Consider the following 26,658-nt stretch of genomic DNA (forward strand, 5'->3'; position numbering starts at 1 on the left):
AATGTGTTCCGCATCTGATGCGGAAGACTCGACTGGACTGCCACATTCAGGTTGCACGCCCAGTCTGAGGCTGATGCCAATATGGCCGACATGCTTGCCAATCATTCAATCATTACATAATGCAGAGTGTAGTAAAATCTTTTTCTATAATATGAAAGTGAATGGTGACTGGTGACTGGTGACTGGTGTTGTCAGGTCACGTTATTTATTTTGGTACTGACAGTGATTATATACTTGGAGGTCACAAAGTCTATGTGTGACTGCAGCAGTCAACTGCATCAGTCGGTGGATCAATGCTCTCCCATTGGTAGTAGCCACATTGCTTCTTATTTGTATCATTTTAAGGATTGATCATTTGTTATTTCAACTGATGTCATTGTAACATGAACATTTCCTGCTTGTCAAAACAGAGACTATTTAGCAGAGATGGGCCACTTCTAATAAAATGAATGGGAGAAATTGTAATACCAAATGGCAGCCAATGTCAACGGATGTAGAAAGGAAGTCCAGCCTTACAGGTAAAATAGACAATCTCCTTTTAGATACAGAAATTGCCTGTCAATCAAATAAAGAACATGCAGGTGCATTAGCTATACAAGATGGTAAAATTTAGTTAAAGACACACAATTTATTATACCAGCTGTGATAGAATGACACACCCCCATGGATCATCATGGCCTGTGTTGACTTTTATCCGTTTGGCAGCACATGATGGGGCATACCTCAACCCAATGAAGAGCCTCATCACCACTGCCTTTAAACACCGAGCGCACCTCTCCTCGGAAGACAAGTCTCTACCTTCTGGCATCTTTGCAGGTCCAGGAATAGAGCAGGGAGGGTCCAAGTTAGATGCGTTGCTGGACCCCAGAATCCTGGCATGAGATAGATCCGGCAAGGGGGATTGGAGCACACGTGACCAATGGGCTAGGATGCCGGGCCGCTATTCCCCTCAAGGGAAGTCAGGCAACTCGATTGAAGCCACTACCCCATGTGCCAGATTCCCCTTTGTTTTGGGCATTTTAGATAAATGCCTCTACGAGGCCTGGCGCTACACCCAGTGTGTCCGTCTCTTGCTCAGCCCGCCACACAGTGTTGTCAGTTTTTACTGATTATTTGAAATATGTTCTTGTGGGAAGGAGGAGGGTGGGGCTAGTCAAGCCCACGAGAGGGATAAAGGCAGCCAGAGATGGCAGTTGGGGAAAGAGAGAGCTACAGGAAGCTGCCCTGTATGCGTTTGTGTTATATGTCTTTTGCTTTAAGTTAATCATTAAATTATTATTTATATTGTCCAGCCAGTTCTTGCCTTCTCCTTTCCCTTTTACACCTATTACAGTTCTTTTATTGTAATCTTGACCAACCATTTTGGAGACTTCGGTCTTTCCCCATACAAGTAGATAGGAGCTGCACATTCATGGCACTTGGTTACAAAGAAAAATAGCTGCCCAAACTGCCCAAGAGCATTCTATAGATGGCCGCCGACTGGACTGACTTACTTTGAAAAAGAGACTTTCTTGAAAGTATACATATATCTTTTGTTTTTTTATACATTCTTGAAATGGTCTATAGAGTAGTACTCTGCTCAACTTTGTCACAACGATAACAGTTGCTGTCACTCATGTAATATCAAATCACCAATGTTGTTTGAAAATGGATAACTGCAGACCCATCAGAAAGCAATACTGTATGTGTATAAGGTACATAATCTCTCTACCTGTTGAAGACAGCAGTCAAGTTAGAGAAGTTAGAGCTGTTATAAAACTAATTTGCAAGTTGTAATTACGATTTTAACAAAGATGTGAATTTTTGTTATTTAAAATAATGTCAATTTTTTTCTCCATGTTTATTGTTGCATGCAAGCTGGACCATTTCTGAACATTTGAGGGCACCAAGCAAAATCCTACTTGGAACCTGACTAACTAATTGTTGCAATTTAACGGATTACAATGATCATCACCAAACACAAACAGCCTCTAGCCAGGTAGCTGGTTACATTTATTTCTTACCAGTGGTCTGGCTGTATTTCTCCTCTTCCTTTTTCTTTTCTCATCTCCCAAATTGCAGCCATGCTTCATGATGATGAGAGCCTCTTTGAGCATGTGTGTGTCTGTCACACCTATCTACAACTCTCTCCTTGCAGTTGCATTCTTCCTGGAAAAGACACTTATGCTCGGAAACTTTGGTGATCCTATCCCACAATCTCTCACAGACAGATCATTTTCATGCTTTTACTCCAAGGCAGTTTGAGAGGAAGCAAGAATAACTTGTCACCCTGCTGTCAAACTGCTCTGATTAAACTCTGCTCCTGTAAAGTCTCCAGTAAAGCTTCTTTTATTCCCTGAGTTGAGATTTCTTTAAACGCAAGGAAACCCTGAAGCAGACAGTTGAAACATTAATTGAAACTGAACAAAGATGGACAGAATGAGACAAGAGAGAATGAAAGAGACAATTAGTTAGTCATTCATCAATGATAGAGTGATCGATGAGCCCCTTTAATCTGATCTTTCTGTGGCTCTGGATGATCAATTATGAATCTGGTAAATGTGAAAATAGCAAAACAATAGAGTGAAACTGCACAGTCAAGCAGAAATGTTAGTGAGTTTGATGGGAACTATCGTCTTGCTGGGTCATCTCTATAAAATGACATACCAATAGGGCCAAAAATACTATCACAATATTCTTGTGTTGTGTTGTGTTGTTCAATATCGATATTTATAACAATATACATTCTCATTTGCATATTGCACTTGTAACGTTGCTAGTAGCATGCAGGGTACGGGATCAGACAAAGATGAAGATGAAGTGAAGGACCCAAGTGCAGTTTATTCAAATATGAGTATATTCCAGAATGTGAAACCAAAACAAAACATAAACATGAACTTGACTAGATTTGACTAACTTAACTTGAAAGACCAATGACACGATTTTACACCCACAATACTTGACCCTAGACATTGGCAACCATGAGGGCTTAAATACATGAAAAAAGGGTAAACACATGACAATGACAGCCAATCACAAGACCAAACTAATAACAAGATAATCAAACAATAGGTATGAACAGGGGAAACACATGACAGGATCACATGACAATATCACATGAGGGAACAGGAACTAAACTTCCAAAATAAAAGACTTGAACATAAAACATGAACAAAAACAATTTTAAATGGGACATATCCTCCCCACTAAACAATAGTGTTCAATAGGGAGCTGGGTGGGAAGATCCTTGAAACATGGCCTGGAGAGACAGGGCGTGGAGCATGAGACCAGGGTGGTGACAGTGGAAGGTGGAACCATGAGAGATTCGAGGGGCAGAGCCATGGAACGAAATTGGAGCCCGGAGAGTAGCTGAAGGTTTGAAGGGCCGGGTGGAGCCAGAGACTCAGAGACCAAGGCAGGTTCGGTGGACCAAGTTGGAGCTGGGGGATCGGAAGACTGAGGCAGAGCAGGTGGGGCTGAGGACCAAGGTGGAGCCGTAGGGATGGAGGTACCAGGTGGAGCTAAAGGATTGGAGAGCCAAGGCACAGCCAGAGGATCAGAGAGCCAAGGTGCAGCCAGGTGACCAACAGACCAAGGAGGAGCTGGAGGGACAAGGAACCCTTGTGAAGCCGATACGATAGGATGGAGGACCGCGGTGGAGCCGATAGAATGTAGAGCTGAGGTGATGTTGAGGGATCGAAGGGCCAAGGTGGAGTCCGGGGCTCCGAGGGTCTAGGCGGAGTCAGAGGGTTGAAAGATCCCCTTGACTGAGATGTCACAGGGTGTGATGGTCAAGGCGGTGACTTGGGGGGAACCAGCTGATCAGGAGGACTCAGGGTGGGCACAAGGGTGGGAACAAACGCTAGTCTTATAGTTTAGTGAGAGTTGGCTCGGGGACGGACAAGGCTTGCAATGGTGGCTCTGGGATGAACGAGGGTTGCAATGCTGGTTCGTTGGCTGTAGCAGGCGTGGGCGTTGGCTCGTTGACCGTGGCAGATGTGGGCATTGGCTCGTTGGCCGTGGCAGGAGTGGCCGTTGACTTGTGGACCAGGAGTGAGCCTGTGATATGGCATGGAGTAGACTCGAGATCTGGGGCAGAAGGTGGCGCAAACTCGGCAACCATGATGTGGGACCCTGGCTCGATGACCATGATGTGGGACCCTGGCTCAGTGACCATGTTGGGGGACCCTGGCTTGGCAGCCTTAATGGAGAATTGTGGCATGGCAACCTTGATGGTGGACTCTGACATTGTGGTCATGACGGTGAACTCTGACGTGGCAGCTATGACTTTGGGCTGAGGTGTGGTGAGTGTTGTGGAATTGCTGAGTTCCTCATCTACTATTCAAACAGTGAATGAAGAACCATTCAGCATATGAGCATAGTCAGTGTAGTCAATAAGATTCCCTGGAACAGTGCCTTCAGGCATAAGATAATTCAAAAAGTAATTCAAACCATTTTGAAAAATGGCCTTTAGGGCCACCTCATTAAGACCACAAAACTCCTTGACATAATCCTCTAGGGGGACAATTCCCCTGGCGTAAACAAAGAAACTGGATTGCTGGGTTCATTTTGGGGTCAAGTATTCTGTAACGTTGCTAGCAGGCAGGACACAGGAGCAGACGAAGATGATGATGAAGTGAAGAACCCAAGTGCAGTTTATTAAAATGTGAGTATATTCCAGAATGTGAAACCAAAACAAAACATAGACATGAACATGACTTGACTTGACTTGAGTTGACTTTACATGAAAGAACAATGACACAACGTTACACCAACAATACTTGAGGTCTTACATACATGGACAAGGGTAAACATATGACAATGACAACCGATCACAAGACCAATCTAATTACAAATAATCAAACAAAGAACCAATGACATATGAACCGGGGAAACACATGACAGGATCACATGAGGGAACAAGAACTAAACTTCCAAAATAAAAGACATGAACATAAAACATGAACAAGCACACATTTATATGTGACCAGACTTTTTTTAAGAAATTAAGAAAAAAGTAATCCTTAACAGTCACAATAGTCTCTATAAAACATTGCTTTGGGGGCCTAGAGACAGCCATAGCAGTTGTGTCTGAGGGACCTTCTACAGAAATATTAAGTTTATCGATTGAGTGCAGTTGGATATGAATGTTATAAGATCATCTGTTCGTTTTTAAGCATAATGACAGCAGTCCAGTATTTGTTTGAATGTTTTTACATTCAAATTATATATTTTAATATTTTTTACATTCAGATACCCAAGTATGGGAGCATAGTGATTGAGGAATGATACTGTATTAATATTAATAAATTATTAATAAATAATTATACATTAATAAAGCGTGTTCAGTTCTAGAGAACAATATTCATGAGTACAGTGCAGAAAGGTGTACAGAACACTGTTGTTTTGTTGCGCTGCTCACTAGAGACGATGAGAGGGTGCAACCATCATAATGAAGTCTTGAGGTCTGGATGGAATCAATCCAGGGTCTGGACCCAGACCACAGTAACTGTGTAGCCTTTTCTTTAGCAAGGCAGCTAACATTAGCAACTTCATACATTCTGAGAAAGCCGAACTACTTTTTAAGCTACAAAAACCTAATTGTCTTCTCTAGATGCAGAACATAGGCTAAATATAGAAAATTCAACAAAAGCTTATTATCGATATTGTGGATTTTTTTTTTCATCCTTATTATTGCCCTAAATACCAAACTTGTTAAACGTTACATATGCCACAGGTTCAAAACAACTCTATTGCCAGCATCTGTTAAACAGAAATTGTGTTTACAGTAAAGCACTTACAACGGAAGTCTAGGGGCAAGGTGTTTTGGAGGGGTTAGAAGCATAAATGTGCAGCTCGTATTTTTGTTAAAACATTATATTATTTCTCCTGTATAATTATTTTTTTATTAAATTTGTAAAGTTTTCTAAATTGTCCTTTTAGTGGTGGGGCTACTGTTCTAGGTGGATACAATTCTGGTTATGCATCACCAACATAATTTATGTGGGTGATTCTCTTTCTGGTATCCATACCAGAAAGTATTTATCACCTTTACGCAGTCATGACAGGAGTTGAACGATTGGATAGAATTTAGCAAATAAAGGGTTAGTAAGTGACTTTATCACACTAGTCTAGTGGCAATACTTTTGAGACAGTGTGTATGTTACAGGTTTTTGTTTGTGGTTTTTGATAGCTTGTTACATATACTGATGTTAGTGCGTAAGTAGTAATTGAAAATAAAATATTCCTTTAAATCAGTAATAAGGCATGCTTGAATAACTTGCCCATTCCCATTCATTTTTATACCCTTTACTTTATCTTTACTTTTTTTCTCTTTCTAATGCTTATCTTTCCCTTAGATTTTCTCTTTGTAGTTCATTGCCAATTGGCTCTGTGCTATGTAGGACTGTGTGAGTTAAGACAGCTCTCTGTAACTAAATTCTGATAGACAGGCAGTTTTGATATTGTTTGATGCTTTATCTCTCTCATGACAGTGTGCTAACTCCATTTGGTTGAATTTGATTGGCAGAGTGTAGACAGGGGAACTGTAGAGGCATATGGCTTCCTCTAAGCTCCATTCCCTGGCTGCTGGTGCCCCCTGTGTACAGATACTGCATTAAACACACACAACCCTGTCACACTTACTCATGCAGTAAGTCATGCCTGCTGTATGCCTGAATGAACCGTGACTTTTAATAATTCATGTGATTTGGTAAGGAGAGAACAGAATGAGAGGCGGTGGGGAATGTTCCAGTGCTAACAGGGGCTTTCTCACATGCAGGTTTTCACAAAAAGGGCTGCAAAGTAGATTTTGGTGATAAACAGAGGTTGTTTTGTTTTGTTTTGTTACTTAACTCAAAGTGCTGCCTTTAATAATTTATGTACACAATTAAGGACCCCAGACGGAAAGTTTAGATTCTCGTATAGGAATAATTCACCCAAAACTTTAAATTCTGTTATCACTAGAGATTTAAGATGTCACCACGAATGGCTGCCATGGTTTGGAGCTCTTCAGTTTTTTGTTGTTCTTTTTGTTTGTTTGTCTGGTGTTTAATAATCTTTTTCCAGTAAGTTTTACCAGGGATGAACTGCTGAACATTTGACAGCATATACCAGACAACCTTTTCCCGGTTTTTATCTTCTTCCAAACTACAAGAAGAAATTTAAATCCACCAAGCCAGTAGTAAGGACTGTACAGAGATGGACCAATGATACAGAACGTAAACTACAAGCCTGCTTCGATTGCACGAATGGGAGTGTTTTTGAGGCTGCAGCCACCGACCTGGACGAGCTCACAGATAATGTTACATCATATATCAGTTTCTGTGAGGATATTTGCATTCCTACTAGGACTTATTTATCATTCAATAACGATAAACCATGGTTTACAGGAAAACTCAGACAGCTTCATCATGCCAAAGAGGATGCATACAGGGGTGGGGATAAAGTCTTGTACAACAAGGCCAGAAACACACTGAATAGGGAAATCAGAATGGCTAAAAGAAGTTACTCTGAGATGCTGAAAAACAAGTTTGCATCAGTGTGGAGTGGCATGAAATAACTAACAAATTTCAGTACTCCTACCCCCAACCCTGTGGTGGACCAACAACTGGCTGACGACCTGAAAGTGTTCTACTGCAGATTTGAAAGGCCCAATCTCGAACCCCACACCCACTCTGACCTTCAATTCACACAAACACCAACACCTCCTGCAACCTCTCTTCTCCCCCCTCCTGTTACACAACCTGCACTTGAGATTTGTGAAGATGATGTGTGTCTGGTTTTTCGGAAACAAAAGACGAGGAAGGCTTCAGGCCAAGATGCCGTCTCACCAGCGTGTCTTCGATTCTGTGCTAACCAACTGGCCCCCATCTTCACACAGATCTTCAATAGATCACTGGAGCAGTGTAAAGTCCCATGCTGCTTCAAATGCTCAATCATTATCCCTGTCCCAAAGAAACCATAAATCACAGGACTTAATGACTACAGACCTGTCGCTCTGATGTCTGTGGTCATGAAATCATTTGAGAGACTGGTGTTGGCGCACCTGAAGAACATCACTGGTCCCTTTCTAGATCCCCTTCAATTTGCTTATCGAGCAAACAGGTCTGTGGATGATGCAGTCAACATGGGATTGCATCATATCCTGCAACATCTGGACAGACCAGAGACATATACAAGGATTATTTTTGTGGACTTCAGTTCTCTTTCAACATCATCATCCCAGCTATACTCCAGAACAAATTACACCAACTCGAGCTGAACACGCTCAAAATGGTGGAGATGATTGTGGACTTTAGGAGGAACAACCCAACACTGACCTTCTGGTCAGTAACCCTGAGCCTCAACCACTGAGCCACCACTGCCCCATTCTAAACATCACTGTGGCAGCAGTGGAGTCTTTCAAGTTCCTGGGCACTATCATCTCACAGGACCTGAAGTGGGAGACACACATTGACTCAGGTCCAGCAGAGGTTGTATTTCCTTCACCAACAGAGGACGTTCCACCTGCTACAGGCGCTGCTTATACAGTTCTACTCAGCAGTCATTGAGTCTGTCCTCTGCACTTTAATAACTGGTTTGGTTCAGCTACTAAATCAGACATTAGAAGGCTACAAAGGACATTTTGGACTGCTGAGAGGATTATTGGTTGACCCCACCCCCCTCAAGGACTATATACTTCCAGAGTCTGGAAAAAGGCTGGAAAAATCACTCTGGACCCCATTCACCCTGCCCATGACCTTTTTGAACTGTTGCCTTCTGGCCGACGCTTCAGAGCTCTGAGCACCAGAACCATCAGGCACAGGAACAGTTTTTTCCCTCAGGCTATCCATCTCATGAACAGTTAAAATTGCCCCATTGAGCAATAATTATGGGCAATACACACTTTTGTCCTTTTTATATTTATCCAACATATCTACCTCCAATGCCATTTCATTCCACTGAAAATAAATAAATAATAATATTTGCACTGTACCTAACAGATAACAGATTTGTATTAGAATTGTACTATGTATGTGTATGTGTTTCTATGTATGTGTGTGTCTGTGTGTGTATGTACGTATATGTATAATTCTTTTTTATTATTTTCTATGTCTTGCTGCTGTTTTTGTATTGTTTTTGTATTGTTATGCACTGGAAGCTCTTGTCACCGAGACAAATTCCTTGTATGTGTAAGCATACTTGGCAATAAAGCTGATTCTGATTCTGATTTACTCATCCTTATGCATTCTTCCAAATCCGTAAAGACTTAAAGACTTTCTCTATTTTGTGCAACACCAAAAAATTAATAATAGCCTGGTTGCGGAAATTTGGTTTTGTCATGTTGTAAACAGTGTTTATAAGCTGCTGTGAAATGTAAAATATAGTTAAAATAAAATCTCAAGACCCCTGCATTTGGAGTTGTGCTCTGTGCAGCTGTGTTTGAATGCAATAACATGTCTTCATCTTGTGTTGTATGCTGTCAGTAAGTGTGGTTTGTTGACTGTACACAGTTTTGCTAACTAGTTTCAATGGAAAGTAGCTAAAGCCTGCTCAAAAAGTCGCTAAATGTCACTAGATGACGTCATACGCTAATTAACATATTTGTGACGTCACCGCGTCTCATTTGCATTTTGCATAGTGTCCGCCCTTTACATGTGTTTGCTTCTCTGTGCTTACCGTACATACTGTAATACCCTATTAATTCCCTATATATAAATGTAGCAAAATGTAAAGTTTATTACGTGATTGAATAAAGTACAATGTACAGAGTTGTCTAAGTAAGTGTCTGAATTCAGAAAGCTCTGAAACAGGAATGAACAACCATCTAAAATTCTCCTGTGAATAAGTGCATGAAATGAATAAAAATAAATGGTCAAATTAAACTCTTTAAATGTAAAACTAAAGAGCAAACAATACAGAATACCCCCAACAATGCTTTCACCCAGTCGGTATTTGGTGATGGGGGCGTGGCCTAGCAATGTTGACAGAGATTGAGGCCAGGAGAGACAGAATGGTAAGGACTGACACCTGTGGGAAATCACCTCTAACAGCTGTTTTGTGTTTGCAGTGAGAGTGGAGAGGGATAAAAGGGGAATCCAGATCACTGGAGGAGAGAGCAAGAGCTATACATGAACCTGGCTGTGTGTGTGAGATCAGCTCTGCTGAAAAGCATTGTGTGTGTGAATACTGAAAAGTATAAGGAATAAAGATTTATGTTGAATTGGTTATCCGGCTCCCGCTTCTTCCATGAAAAAAGTTAGAGTGCTGTCACAATAATTTTGTCTGTCACAATTTATGTTTGTGTTGGTGGTTTACCTAAATAATTTGATATAATAATAATAATTCTTTCCAACTTTTTGTCATAATCATAACAGTTTTCTTTTTTTTTTTTGTCATATGAAAAAAATTGGTTGAAGCACTCCAAGGCCATGTTAACACAGTGAAGGTGACACAGAAGCCACATTAAATTATTTGTATCAACAGTTTCATGAAATACTGTGCTGACACAGACTGATTAAAGCAGAACAGCATTTTAGCTATAAAAAGAGCTAAAAGACTACAAATAAAAGCTTGTGAAAGCATATAATAATCTAAATAAGAGGCATTGGTATGGGGCATCTACATTTTTGTCTGTAACACACGCTACCTTTGCTTGTAATTAAAAAGAGAAAAGTAGCGATGTATGTCCTATAGTTGTTGTCCAGCTTGTTAAAAAGTAAAGCTTCTGTTTCTTTTTATAGCTGTGTTTTGGACTTCAAAGCCAGTTCCTCAGTGAGACTCCCTAATTTCCAAGAGGAATGTATGGGGTATTAAATAATCAGAGAACCTTAATTTCTAGGCCCTTGATAAAGGGAGATCAGGTTTGTTTTTTGGAATCTCTGTTTAATTTCAACAGTTAGCACTGTCGCCTCACAGCAAGAAAGTCCTGGATTTGAGTTCTGGCTCAACTATAGGGCCTTTCTGTTTGGAGTTTGCATGTTCTCCCCGTGTATGTGTGGGTTTCCTCTAGATGTTCTTGTTTCCTCACAAGTCCAAAAAACAAGCAGGTTAAGTAAATTGGAGACTAATGGGGCTTTTCCATGGTACAACTCAACTCCGCTCACTTTTTGGGGGTTTTCCACTGTGGATAGTACCTGGTACTTTTTTTAGTACCACCTCGGTCGAGGTTCCAAGCGAGCCGAGCCGATACTATATGTGATGTCAAAACCCTGCAGATCAGTGATTGGTCAGGGAGAATCGTCACTACCAGCATCTCTGGATTTTCGCCACAGGACCCGCTAGTTTTAAAGTTAGCAACAGCGATTGCATTATAATTTGCTCACGTGACTTTCGAATTGTAAAAAGGAATGTCTGTGTGCAAAACCACGCCGTGGTCAATAAAGGAGGTGCAGACGTTCCTCTCGTTAGCGACAAACAAAAAAGTATTTCAGGTTCTGTAGTCACACCGTTGGTGTAACGCTTGGTGTGGAAGCAGGACAAGACAGACGAGAGGTGCGGATTCAAACGCGGTTTTATTGTACAAAAATAAACAAACAGATAGGCACAAATGAAAACATCCACGGGGGGACAAAACCGAAACCAAAACACGAACACCACGGAACTAGGGAAACACGGAAGAACGGGCACGCAGCAAACATAGAAACATAAACATGCATCGGGAAGAGTAGGCGACATGAACATGAAACGTCAACAAACGACAAAGGGAAGGGGTAGCAGCGTGGTTTAAATAAAGAGACACGGTAATGACAAAACAACAGACAGGTGCGGACAATAACGCAGAGAAGGGCCGGGAAAGACGGGAAGTGTAGTTTACACAAGGACAGTGAGACTCGGGGCGGACAACAGGGAAAACGTGACATGGAACGTGATCGGCGACGGGTGAAACGGAAAACCCGGGGCAGACAACAAGGGATCGAAACATGAAACACGGTGCAGAGGGATCGTGACAGTTGGTAGGTCCGGCTGCCACTGGACCTACCAACGGTGTGACTACAGAACCATCAAATGGACACTATCTAGACCGGTGAGCAACGGGAGGGAGAGTGCCCTGAACTCAGCCATGGCTGGAGTCCACAATGGAGGATGGTATGTTAACTTTATACTCTGCTTGAAAGCTTCACTTTATTTAGTTGACTAGCTACTGGAAAGCTTGCTTATGAAACAACAAGGCCAAATTAACTGTTACAATTTTCACATTAATGATGATGTCACGGCAGTAGTTTTCTGCAACTATGACGATCAGCCTATGATCCCACCCATGTTGATGCGGCACTAAACAGCAGTGGAAAAGAAAACTCAGAAAAGTAAAGCGAGTAGAGTTGAGTCGAATCGTAACGTGCAATGGAAAAGTGCCATAAATTGCCCATATGTGTGTGTCCCCAAGCCACTGGGGGTTGTATCAGGAAGGGCTTCCGGCATAAAAACCTGTGCCAAATCATATATATATATATATATATATATATATATATATATATATATATATGCAGACTATTACTGAAGTGGACCCTGCGCCTCACGTGGGACAAACGCTAGGAAAGAGAGAATGTGAATTTCTATACATTTTTTAAATATGTTAACATTAGTAAATTAACTATGAACTATCATGAACTACCAATAAATAATTGAATTTGAATTAATTAACATGAATAAATTTTAACGAATACTGTAAAAATATATATTGTTCATTGTTAGTTCATGAAACCTAATGCATTTAGTAATGTTAACAAATGTAACCTTATTATAAAGTGCTACCCAATAATGTATTCTTAAAATATAACAATACAATTATTTAAAACATTCAAATTTATTAACCATTTAAGCTCTGAGGGTGTGTTTAAAGATTTCCTGTTTCAGTGGTATACTCAAAATAAAGGCTTACAACGCGCCCAAAAAAAAAAAAAGTTGTTCGGTATTATTTTAAAGAAACCTTCTCAAATTCTGTAATGATATTAATTATGATATCTTCTGAGATTCTCATCCTAAAAAACTGCTGAAAATGACAAAAATACTAGCATACTGAATACTAGTTTTTATTTTCATATTTTATTTATTTGACATTATATACCTCAGGGTGTAAATCAGGTGGCTCTGATTTTATTTGTTTATTTGTTTTAATAAAATTTTGTGTTGATACAAAAAAAGCAATCCAAAGTTATAGCATTACAAAATAATGTATCCTAGTTTGCAAAAATGTCTCCAAGTGTTCTAAAGCAAACACATAAAACAACAATTGTACATAAGTACTAATTACACGTGCAAACACAAAAATGATTAAAGCATAGTTTGCATAACATGCAGACATTCGTTTTAGTAATGAGATTTCACAGAATGAGTGCCATTTGAGTCATCATTGAGTCTGTGTTATTTACTTGGCAGCATCTCCTGGTGGCCATATTTCATTGCAATAATTTATGTTTGGATTCTAAAAGTGATTATTAGTGCTGCAAAATTACTTGTAAAGATATGAAATATCTTAGGTCCAACTCATGCTCTTTGAACTAATATGAGCCTGTTAGTTTGTGTACATTAGTGATAGCCACTGCTTTCACGGTGGAGAGTGAAGTCTTCATAGGGAATAGGGCATGAAGGCATTACAACTTCTGCATGGAAAGCACTATATAGTGACTCTAATGACATCGTCTCTTTGCTGCTTCATCATTTGCTGAGATATTGGGCTGTGTTTTCCTCCTAATCCTGATGCAAGATTCGTGAGACCATCTCTATGTGTGGTCCATCCTCTTCCCCTTCTCACAGGTTTAAATCTGATGGGATTACTGCCTCTGATCTCTTAAGGAGATTGTGCATGTGTGTTAATTTGTATGAAGGCAAAATGGAAGGGAGAAAACTCTTCCAAAAGTTTCACTAGAGGAAAACAAAGCTTTGAAGTGTATCTGGATTCATCATGCCCAGAGTCTGTGTTAAAGGTCAGACACTCAGGAATTTCCCCTCACTAAACATTTTTACAAATAAATATATGAATATTACATTTGAGCATTGTCAGAAAGTCCAAGACAACTGTCATGTCGGTCAGCACAACATAAACAACAAATTGTTGAGTGCTCCTTTAATTTTACTTAAAATTAAAGGAGCTTTTAAAAAAGAGTTTTACATTGACATTGGTGTTATATCGTCAGTTAATTTTCTTACCAAAATTAATGCAAGTTAAACAAGTCATAAATTCTGAAATTTATAGGAAACTGAAGTGTGCAATTTCTGCACTGCTGGGATAACTAAACAGAATGTCAAAAAGGACTATTAAAAAGGATTTCCAAACCCCCCTGTCTGTCATTGGTCGAGCAAACCTAAAGCCGTGTTTTAAACTCACACCATTGGTTGAACTAATGTTGCTCTGTCAGGCTGGTTGTTTTGATTACACAACAGCACAACAGTGTTCACACTGTGATTCAGCCTAATGTCTTATTTATTGTCTATGCATATTAAAGGACCACAGAAATTCTTTGAGAGAAAAAAAATCTGAAAAACATCTAACCATCTCTCTAAAATCAAAACACACCAGCTATAATTATAAAAAATATATATATTATTTGTATTCCCATCCGTATTCCCATCCATAATGGATAACACATCATCTGATGGTTTTGAAGAACAGAGATCTAAAGACAGAAGAGTTTTGAGAACTGTGCCAAAGCTGTGCCAGAGCTGTCAGTACATGGGGATGATCCAGCCTCTGTTTTGCTGATGCTGAATTTCAACATGGTTTGCCCTATTAGCCAACCTAGCACATAATCCCTCAGGACACAAAGAGAGCTGCAGTTTGTCCTGCCAATCAAACACTCATGCACTTTGTTGTACTTGTCAGACACCTGTATGGCTACATACTGTATGGCATTAAAACATAATTTCATGCTTTAAAGTTTACAACTTGACATATCTTCAGACAAAAATCAAATGTTCAGAATTAACCGCTACAGAAGAAAAAAGAATGAATGCTAAAGTTTGAGCTACAGTTGTCATTCAGCATGCAAGGCAGTGCTCAAATTGAGGGGGGCTGGGGGGATCCGGGACCCCTCATAAGGCATTAGGGATAAGAAGTAACTGCTTGGTGCCGCTCTGGCGAAGCTAACTTTCGCTAAAATAATAATAGTATAAAATAATAGTTCTCCATTTCAGTTGTGGGCAAAGAGACTTAAGTTTATATCTAGTATGCATTTCTGTTTGAGTTTCATTCCTTATTTGAGATTTTCTTTATCCCTGCTTCTGAAGAAATGTATGCTTACCAGATACTTGCTTGTTTTGTCATGAGTTTTGTTCTAATATAAGGAGATGTTAATGATACTAGCCAGTGAATACTTGCCTGTCATGAGTTTTTTGGTTTATGTCTTTACCCACTGGTTCCTGAAATTATCTTGACTGCTGCTATGGATGAATGTGGAGTTGACTTTTGAGAATCTCCTGTGGACATGTCTATGTTAAACTTCTGAACTATTCTTAAGACTGTATTCTGTTTGCCCAGTTGTCCTGCACTCTTTGAATAAAGCACTTGGGTTCATACCTAATCTTCTCTCTACAGTATCAGTACAGCCTGATGGTATTTTGCCATCCTTTTGCTACTGTTTACTTAATAAAAAAAGGTCCTTAAACGGGTGCTTTTGAAGATACTGGCTGCTTCTTTTATCACTGCTTTCTGAGACCTTATGAAATAATTATTCCTATGCTGAATCTGACAGTGATACCATCCAGTGAGTCTGGAAGCCATTTCATTATTTCTACCGTTTTTGAGAAATGTCAATGTTTTTTGAATTCTTCATGCTTTTACGGGTCTTCAAGTGTAGACCCCTGGTATAGTTGCCCATTTGGTTCTGCTGCTTTGTCACCCTCTACAGCCGTGGCCAAAAGTATTGGCAGTGACATAAATTGTGTTTTGCAAAATTTGCTACTTCAGTATTTGTAGATTTTTATTTTTTAACATGTTTCTATGGTATACTGGAAAACAATAAGCGTTTCATACGTTTTAAAGGATTTTATTGGCAAAAACATTCAATACATGCAAAGAGTCAATATTTACAGTGTTGACCCATGTTCTTCATAAACTCTGCAATTCGCTCTGGCATGCCTGGATATCAGCTTCTGGGCCAAATCCTGACTGATGGCGACCCATTCTTGCCTCATTAGTGCTTCTGCTTGTCCACTCGACTTTTGAAGATTGACCACAGGTTCTCAATGGGATTAAGATCCATGGGGAGTTACCTGGCCATGGATCCAAAATTTCAATGTAATGATCTCTGTGCCACTTCATTATCACTCTTGCCTTGTGACATGGTGCTCCTTCATGCTGGAAAATGCACGGATAATCACCAAATTGCTCCTGGTGGAAGTTGGGAGAAGTTACTCTTGCAGGACCTTTTGATACCATTCTTTATTCATGGCAGTGTTTTTGGACAGAATTGTGAGATCACACTCCCTTGGATGAAAAGCAACCCAACACATGGAAGGTCTCAGGATGCTTCACTGTTGGCACAACACAGGACTCATGGTAGCATTCACCTTTACTTCTTTGGACTATTGATTTTCCAGATGTCCCAAACAGTCGGAAGGGGGCTTCATCAGAGAAAATAACTTTGCACCAGTCTTCTGCTGTTCAATCCTTGTACTTCCTGCAGAATTTCAGTCTGTCCTTGATGTTTTTCTTGGAGAGAAGTGACTTCTTTGCTGCCCTTCATGACACCAGGCCATTGTCCAAAAGTCTGCGCCTCACTGTGCGTGCAGATGTACTCACACCAACATGCTGTCAATATTGAGCAAGCTCTGCACTGGTGGTGACACGATTCCGTAGCTGACTCCTCAGGAGGAGACGGTCCTGGCGCTCGCTGGACACTCTGGGATGTCCTGAAGCCTTCTTCACTGCAGTTGAACCGCTCTCCTTGAAGTTCTTGATCCGGTAAATGGTTCTTTCATTTGCAATATTCTTTGCAGCAATTTCCTTGCATGTTAGGCCATTTTGATGCAAAGCGATGATGGCTGCACATCTTTCTTTAGAGGTAAGCATTGCGAACAAGAACAAAATGATTGGAAGCACTTCTTCCCTCCTTTTATAGAAATCAGTCTGCTTTTATAATCCAATCAGAGTGATTTCACATGACTAGTACTCGTTCACACTTTCCCAGGTGCTGCACTAATATGATTAGTGAAATTATGTTAGCTGTTCATTTTGTGCCAGGGCCAAATAACTTGATTCAAGACTTGATTAAATTTGAGCACTGATGCAAGGGGACATGGATTCAATCCCAGCCCACAGTAATAAGTATATTTTGTAAAATCATATTTTTTATTTGCATATTTGTTTTTATAATAATGTAAAACACCAAACAAAATGGCAACTGAACATGACAGCCAGTGATCACAATGCATTTTCATTGTATGGAAAAAAAAGAAGCTTTACATTTTTATAATTACTCCTTTGGTGTCCAACAGTAAAAAAAAGTAAAGCGTTTCAAGCCACATAAGGGTGAATGGATTAAATAATTTTCAGTTTAATGCAGATGGTTTTGACATTTCATTTACAGTAGATTTGTTGATTACTGCCACCGTATTTTTTTCCATGTTATTCAGCAATAAACTTTTTTTAACATACAATATATCCATGTTTTTTCCATTTTTATATATAATGGATCTCTATTATGAGAGTTGCATCTGATAAGTGAGCATACTGATCATAAATTACGTACCTGCAAAGAGTGACATGGAGCATGGAAGGTAAGTAAGTCGACTGTGTAAATGAAGTTCACCTATGTAGGGTTGATTAACCTCATCCTGTCGTTAAGGAATCATCTGGCTAAATCTTCAAAGAAAACAGTATGATTAGAGGAAATGAAGTGGTGAGCTACTTAATACAGCCATACTGCTTTTTCCACACAACCACTGATATTTATTTAATATTTGATAGATACAATTCTGGTAATCCTTTACCTTTGTTGATTACAACAAAAACAAAATGTTTCACAAAAATTGCCATTACAGTCTGTTACATGCACTTATACAATGAAAGTGAATAGGGCCAGTTCCTAAATTAAAATACAAAATGTTTCAAAAGTATAGCCATACAACATAAACATTATTCATGTTAACATAATTTTGTGTGGAAAATTGCTTGCTAACCATTTCTGTGTAAAGTTATAGCCTATCCAATCTTACAACTTTGTTGCTATTGTCATTTTAAGGTAAAATCATGTAGAACATTAATATGTATTTATTTTGTGGCTACACTTTTGAAACAGTGTGTATTTTAATGTTTATGGACTGGCCCCATTCACTTCCACTGAAAGCACCTTACTGTAACCGCAAATTTTCAAAATACTTTTCTGTGGTATCTACAAATGCTATCCATTGAGCTTAACTTTTATTGAACCCAGAAGATTCCTTTAATAACTTTAACAAACATTATCACATTATGTAATGCTCAAAAGATCACATAAATTCATATTTAAATCTACAAGAATTATGGTTGCCCTATTTATTCTTTAGCAAAGCCAAGGTCATGGGTTCGAATCCCAGGTAGTGCACAAACCAATCCGATTTATACCTTGAACAAAAGCATCTGCCAAATGAATATCTGTTAAATATTATTTCAAATTTGTTCATGACTTCTGAAAGTTGTTATAAGGTGTTGCCAATATTCTTTTTTTAGTTTTCAGTTTTCTAAACAGTGTACAGATATTCAGATCTACTGTTTCCAGACGTTTTAGGAATTTGCCTCTGCTCACAGGTGTGATTTGGAGTCTGTAAAAAGTGGCTGACATATGGGAAGGAGAGCTGCGGCAGACTCAAGAGGGCTGAGAGGAGAGGTGAAAGTGACTCATCTCAGGCTTTGAGAAATTTAAACAAGCACAGAGATGCCATCTTATCTCACTGATGAACATACCAGATGGTGAACTGGGTGGCAATGGCAACAGACTGAGATAGTCACCCTGTCTGAAGGGCAATGGCAAACACTCTGGGAGAGTTCATAATATTAGATACAAAATTAATACCTGTTTCTAAAATTTAGGGTTGGGGTTTGGGTTAAGGGTGAGAGTTAACAAAATATGCATTCCTTTTGCAGAAGAAGAAAAAAAAAGGAGAAAAATAAATAAAAAGAGGTTTATTTTATATAGTGCCTTTCCCAAGCTTAAGGTTGCTTTACAATTAGCATATTTCATTGATACAATTAGATTGATACAAACAAACAAACACACACAGAGTATCTGTGTCAACATCAAGTATCTGTTAAATCTGAGATGGTAAGTCACATTGAGTAGAAAAAAAATTTGTTTTTAGTTGAGACTTGAAATCAGATAAAGAAGAGATATTGTGAAGATTAAGAAATAGTGAGTTCTGCAGTTTAGGAGCAACAACACAGAATGACCTACCGCCCACTGTGGCCAGTTTAAATACGGAACTGACAAAAGAACAAGTTCAGAGGATCTGAGAAACCGAGGCTGGAGATATAGGTGAAGTAAATCAGACAATTAAGTTAGGGTTAGACCATTTAGCCTAGCAATGCTTTTTTTGGTTAAGCCAGCAAACAGGGCTTTGCAATAATCCAGGCGTTATGTGGTCAATGCATGTACTAGGGTTTTAGTATCAGCCAAGGTGAGAGAAGATTGGATGCATGCAATATTCCGTAGATGGGAAAAAAGCATTTTTAACGACAATGGAAATGTGAGAATCAAGTCAAATAGGACGCCAAGATTACAGACAGTGTGGGAGGGCTTGACATGAAACCCATCATTGTCGATGCAGAGGTCCAACCTTTTTACTTCAGCATTAGTTCCAATTATCAGTATTTCTGTTTTGTTTTTTGTATAAAGTTTGAGGAAATTCATGAACATCCATTGTTTAACATCACTAATGCATACAATGAATCAGGAGGAGATGGTGAGTCAGAGCTGGCGGTAAGGGAAATTTGAATGTCATCAGCATAGCAGAGAAAGTTAAGTTCATGTTTACAGATGATGTGACCAAGTGGGAGTATATAGATAATAAACCGTAGTGGTCCAAGGACTGAACCCTGTGGATTACCTTATGTGAAAGAAGCAGTGGTAGAATTATACTTCTGTATAGTAATTAAATATTTTCTATCAGTGAGGTAGGAAGTAAGCCAAGTGTTGACTGTATTACATCACTGACAACTAAAAATTCTACTCGCTTTTGGCTCCACTCTGTGAACATTTCACCTTGAAACTGGTGCTGCCATATGCTCAACAATACTTCCAGCTTTGGCCACTGGGGCCAATTATTTCAATTTTGGTAAGCACAGACCAATTTCAGCTGCAAAACCTGCTGCTGCACATTTGACATAGCAATCAGTCTGGATATAATCACAAATTCACCTGCAACTTTAACCTTTCAAACACAATGAATTCTAATGTTTACAAGGAATGTATCTCATAGGGGAGAGTGGGGTAATAAGTAATACAGGTTTACCTGTTTTTGGGTAGGTTGTTTTTTAGGCAAGGAGACATGATACAGGGATAAAATGAATACATTTAAATTATATAGAATGTCTCAAAGTGAAATTATATGAGAGCATGTGTAAAATATGTATATAACATTTTTCCTATGTATAATGTATTACAGTATGTCCTATATACTGTATTATGTGTTATGACAAAACTATTATGTGAGTTCAAATAAAAAATATTTCTGTGTTGTTGTCATTACATGCACCTGTTTCTGCAGTTTCATACTGGGAGCTCCAAGAAGGATTCTGTGACGCTAATGAGGTCCAAGTCCAGGTCCTCTCCCTCTCTCCATCCCTCCCAGAGAGAGTTTAATCCTGTTAGCTGTCTAACGGATAATCCCTCCACTTCCCCATCTGCCTGTCCTTGAGCCCTGCAGCCATTCTCTGGAATGACCGTCTTCTGCTGAACGTTTCAGGTAAATTTGAAAAAATAGCAACATAGCGTCTACAACATTTACTGTAACACACAAGAAAAAGCAGAACTCTGATAAACTGATATCAATATCCATTTGATTGGCATACTTTTTCTTTTCTAAAATAGTTCTGTTGATCTATTAACATATAACATATATAAATTATAATAAATGATAACTCGTAATTCGGTGCTCCTTTAAAAAGAGAAAAGATGTTCTGCATTGTGTATTTCACTCTTAATTGTGTATCTTGAGTAACTTTAAGGCTTTAGTGTATTTAGTGAAAGATGTGGTTGGTTCAACAAAGTGCAATGTTTCTATTGGTTGTATCTGAGCTGGTATTAAAATTTGCACCAAAACAGATGATGATCACTGGACCAAACAGGGTATGAGGTGAAATGCATTAAAAAAAACAATGAAAGAGATAAAGAAAGAGAGTTATCTTAAAGGTTTTCCCAAAAATGAAAATTCATCATCATCCTATAACCCTCATGTTGTTCCAAATGTTGAATGACTTTTTTTCTACAGTAGACCACAAAAGGAAATATAATATGCAGAGTGTTAGGGATTGACAACTTCAGTCATCAATTACTTTCATAGTATGGATATCATTATAGTTTTGGGATCATGGTTGTTTGTATGGGCTCCTGTCATTGTTAATTTCGGACAAATGCCTCTGACCTTAATCTCTATTGGCTTGAACACCTGCACAAATAGACCTGGCCTGCAGAACCTGTCTGTTGAGACTGTTCAGCTTTACACCTGAGAGGAGAGAGAGCTTGTTTTTCTGTGTTGATCTTGTTGATGGGCTCTGTTAAATGACTTCAGCCGAAATGTATTAAAATCTACTCAATGATTTTAAGTAAAAATGGTAATAATGTATGGCTCACTCCTTGCCAGGATCAACAGACTGATCTAACAGTGAAACCGGAAAGAGTAGGTTGACATTTCTTTAGCTAAAATCGGTCTGTGCTTCCTGAAATGGGAACACTGCCCAGTGGCCAAAGCGGTGAGTGTTGTGGGAGTATGGGCACCTGTGAGCTCCATGTTCTGGGTGCAATATCCATGGAGGGGCGAGGAGCTGTTTTCAGCTGTACAGGCAATGAGGTGGAAAACATATTTTATAAACTGAACCCCCAAACCATAAACCTAAACCTAACCATCAGTGAAGTAAAAACGTAATGTTAGAGGCAAAATGTAACCTCCGAATCGCATTTGTGACTGAGCATGTAAAGTAAACTATTACTTCCTGATTTCAAAACTGGATTTGAAGTAGGGATGCACGATACATCAAATTTATCAAAATATCACAAATGTACAAAATACATTTTATACAGTAACTTTCAAGGCATTAACTGGGTGTGCTATTGTCACTTGGTGTGTGTGTGTGCAGTGTGCATAGGCGCTGACTCAAATGATGTGTCACAATTTGTGCATATGTAGCTATAACCAACGCTGTCCTTGAATTTTACTCAGAGTGAAATTCAGAGTGTGTGTCACAATGTGTGTGTAGGTAATATTGAGACCAGATGCTGGAATACAAACTCAAACATGGCTTGTTTATTCAGCCATATGTGTGGTCTGTGCTGATATATCAAATTATGGGTTATAATGGATTGTCCTGTGGAATCATTCCACTCAGTCTCAAGTTCAGCGCCAACTGACAACAACAAGCACTTTAAACCAGAAGGTGAGTGCTTCTGGACATTCAAATAGTTTTCTGCAAAATAAAAGTACCACATTGAATGAACTAATTTTGGGTAAAAATAGGATGCCAGGATCAGAGCTATACTTTTGTTAGGGCTGTTTTATATGAACTTTGGCTCCTACTGAAAATGTAGGCAGCTGCTTTGCTGTCTAATCAGTTAATGGATTAAATGACAGCATTTTTGGATTCATTCTCTTAAGGAAATTGTACTTAGAACAGTTTTAAAAGCACCCTATTTCATCCTACCTCATCATACAGCTTCTGAAGGTAGCATTTTCCCATTTTCAGACACAGCCTTTGTCTTCAGGTTACAGTTTAAGCGGTGCGTGCTGGAGTGAGACATCTCGATTCGCTAAAGACATCTCACCTCGCTAACAAGCAGAACATGCTGAACTCAGCAGACATGGTGAAAATGCCATGAAGTAACAGGCATGCAACCCATTCTTCATATAAACCCATTCTTGATAAACATCTGAGTATTTATTTCTATCATTCCAGGAAAAAATCTATGTAGTAAGCCAGAAATTACTTTATTTTCTGTATAGTCACACAATACAAACAGTACAGATGGTATGAAAACTCAAAGCGTGTCTCCCGATGAAGTCACACATACACACATAAGTGAAACTGGTGATCCTCTGTGGATACTTTGTTTGATATGTTATTTCTGTGAAGGGAATTGTAAAACTAGCGCAGTCCTCTCAGTAGCAGGCTAGAAGTTATACGTTTGTTTACAATTGGTGGCTGCCGACTCCTCGGGTTTCTCAATGCTTTGTGCATCATAGTCTTTGACAAATCACATGCTGCAGTATATCCCACAGTCCCCCTACACACCCAAAAGTACCTAGCCCAGAATATGAGCTATAAATGTCCCTCATGGCGCTGAGGAACTATAGTTCCTCAGGTGTGAAAGCAATAAAAAGCACTAGTCTCTAGGAAAAGTACCTAAAACAGACTTTAGTCCCTGCAGTGGGAAAGGGCCTAATGAGTAGGTTCAACTCACAATATATATCTCAAATGTAGATAAATCAATGTTGTGCAACCTTTAAGAAATTGCTAAATCAAAAAGTTGCTCTTTTTTTGTTCTTCAGTGAATGTTGTGTTTAGTTTAAAAGCACTAATCTGGTATATCTAGTAAGCAGAGCCACACGTATGCTGGAATTCTTGAAGAATTTGCCCTCAAAATCAGCACAGAAAATAATATAACAGTCTGTAGATTCCATCTAGGCCCATTGAAACAAAGCAACTAACTTTTCACCATTAATCTGATAAGTAATTAAAATTAGCTTAAGCATTAATGGAAACAACATTTTGTTTTTGAGTGAAATGAAACATAACATTGTGATGGAAACACAAAGGAATATTGCAACAATGCATTTGTGAATGCATGAAAACATGTTTGTAAATGTAATGTTTGCTATGTTAATGTCTTTCTGACAGCATGTTGAGCTGGGTGGTAAAAGTTGTTCCCCAGCCCCCACCACCTCCTGGGACACTAGGAGAGGAGGACAAGAACAACACTTCCACGGCAACAGTGAGTGTATATTTGTGTGTGTGTGTGTGCATTTGATTATGTATATAAGTGAATGTGCATTAAGAAATTAATAATCTGAAGCATAAAAAAAAATGTATTCCCCCCACAATGCTTTTTAGGACACTGTAGCGAAAAAGGAGGAAGTAAAACAAGGTAACAGTCCACTCCATCAACTCCACACTGATCAATGACCAACACTGAACCACCTCATCACAGAAAAACACAGACCTAAGAATGTTGTTCATTCATTTTTCATTGCCATTTTCAGACCCCAACCCTGCCAAGCCAAAGGAGGAGGTCTCAGAGGAAAACAGGTAATTTGTATGAGTACAGTACATGGGTGTTCATCCATTCCTGCCAGGCCTAATTACCTCTCACTTTCTCTCTCCTTTTCTCTTGCCCTCTCTCTCTCTCTCTCTCTCTCTCTCTCTCTCTAGCTCTCAGACAGGGGTTTTGAGTTGGCTTTCTCATGGGTTCAACAGTGCTCTCCCTCAGCCAGTGAACACCTCTAAACTGGTGAACACTGAGACTAAGGTACCTTCATATGAACTGCTTGTTCAATCCACTGAATAAATTCCTAATAAGCATCATAAAAACAAAACCCTGAAACAATCAATAACACAGGCATTTTAGATCATAGCATCTAATACTGTACATTGTAACAATCTGTAAAGTGGTGTGCATCATAGTTAATACTAGACCCTATTTACGGAGGCTTCATCTAAAAAATCTGTGATTATGCTATAACTTTATATGTTCACTGAAAACGTCTCAATTACTCATGTACTGTAACCTTGGTTCCCTGAAAGAAGGGAACAAGATGCTGAGGTGCTACTAGCTTTTTTGACATTTCACGGGGGCAGGACTTTGAAATCCTATAACTTCAAGCCAATTCGATTGGCTGGTGAAGCTTGGCACTCCACCTATGCTGATGTCATAGTGAGCATAAATTATGTAGCCCATCTTCACAATGTCAGGGAAGGAAAGCATATCTCTCATCCCATAAAAGGGAAAAATCTGTTAATGTGTCTCAGTTACACATCGTCTCATTCCCTCCTTTCAGGGAACCAAGGTTATGTGAGTAGAAGTCAGAAGTATACATTAATGCTGTAGCTCTGATGCACAATGCCTGCTACCCATTACAGGGTAGTCAAAAGCATTGCTGTTGCAACCCCTTCAGATTGAGAAATATTGTATTGTTTCAACACATTTTCCCTATTAGCAGAAAGGAGGGGAGCAGAGTGATCGCCTGCCCAAGGGCTTTGGCACAATGACAATAGCAAATGGCCAAACCCTTTGTACAGCCTTCAAAGCAAACAAAGAGTTGTTCTGATACTTTTTCAGTCAATGTACTGTACATATGCAATGCCCTCATTTGACAGAGCATGTGTGGTCTCTGCAGTCCAGCCTTGTCTGTCTTTAAGGGAGGAGGTGAGAATGCTTGCAAGGTAACAACCTGAGCCCTGAAGGGGGTAGCCAGCACTTTCAGAACATAACATTCCCTGGGTTTCAGAATGGCCTTTAACAGGCCTAATCCAAACTCTAAAAAGGAGTTACTTACCGAAAGTGCCTGGAGGTCCCCAAAACATTCACTGATGCAAAAGCTAGTAGCACCTCAGTCTACAGTGAGATTATGCATAATCTTACTGCCTCTAAAGGCTCGAAAGGGGGACCTGTAAGAACGTCTTAAAACTCCAGACTGTGATAGTAGTGGAGTGAGAAGGTATCTGACATCACTATGCAAGAATATACTGACCAGAGTGTTTTCTCCAACTTGAAATGTTTAGGAGAATGAACTTAATTATTTTTTCAGTCAAATAAGCTGACATGACTACAGAGTTGAGTTTCATTCCAAGGATGGAAACTTGCTGACTGGGTGCCAATATGCTCTGTTTCCAGTTGACCCTGAGTGCCAACAACTCCAAATGCATGAAGAGCCATTGCTGTGCTCGTACGACTGTGCCTCTGATTGAGCATCTTTCGGGTTGATGAAAAAAATCCAGTCTTGAAGGAACAGTATCTGTCTCTGAGCCAGTCTTAAATGAAGACTTAATGAGTGTTAGATTAAAGGGTCTCAGGTGCAATATAGGCTGCAACCCACTACTCTTATGGGCTATCAGAAATTAATGGCTGTAGAAGCTCTTGGGGGTGGTCATTCAGAATAACCTGGTTGGTTAGAGCTAGAAATTTCTTCGAAAAAAGTTGTTAGTGCCTCGAGCAACTGCAGAAAGTTTGGCAAACTTTATTTGTTCGTGACACACATTGGACATGGAGCCAACAAAAACAGACATTTGTTCTCAATCCCAGCATATAACCATGGGGAAACCAAGATGAACATTGCTGGACACAGAAAAGTGGTCCAGGCCGTCTTCTGAGACAAAGCAGACTGGTGTTGCATTTAGCAGACACCAGGCTACCCATAGCTCTGCCATGAGCCTAGGCAGTGGTCTTGGTAGCTCGGATCACCAAATCTGTGGCACAATGCAGCTCATGGAGGGGCTCGGGGGCTGGACCACTCTCATCCAAGTCCTTCAGCAGATCTGCCTGGTAGGCCTGCAAAACCACCATGGTGTGCAGAGAC

General features: G+C 39.5%; 1 protein-coding gene across 1 annotated transcript in view; it reads left to right on the top strand.

Moving 5' to 3' along the window:
- Positions 1 to 20,778: 20,778 nt before the first annotated feature.
- Positions 20,779 to 26,658, top strand: part of LOC127622994 (cyclic nucleotide-gated cation channel beta-1-like) — a 56,768-nt gene continuing 50,888 nt past the window's right edge. Inside the window, 5 exon segments of the mRNA XM_052097218.1 lie at positions 20,779 to 20,838; positions 23,984 to 24,077; positions 24,197 to 24,230; positions 24,346 to 24,391; positions 24,515 to 24,611. Coding sequence (XP_051953178.1) covers positions 23,985 to 24,077; positions 24,197 to 24,230; positions 24,346 to 24,391; positions 24,515 to 24,611 — 270 coding nt within the window. The 5' untranslated portion in view covers positions 20,779 to 20,838; position 23,984.

Source organism: Xyrauchen texanus, chromosome 29, assembly GCF_025860055.1.
Source record: "Xyrauchen texanus isolate HMW12.3.18 chromosome 29, RBS_HiC_50CHRs, whole genome shotgun sequence".
Lineage (NCBI taxonomy): Eukaryota > Metazoa > Chordata > Actinopteri > Cypriniformes > Catostomidae > Xyrauchen > Xyrauchen texanus.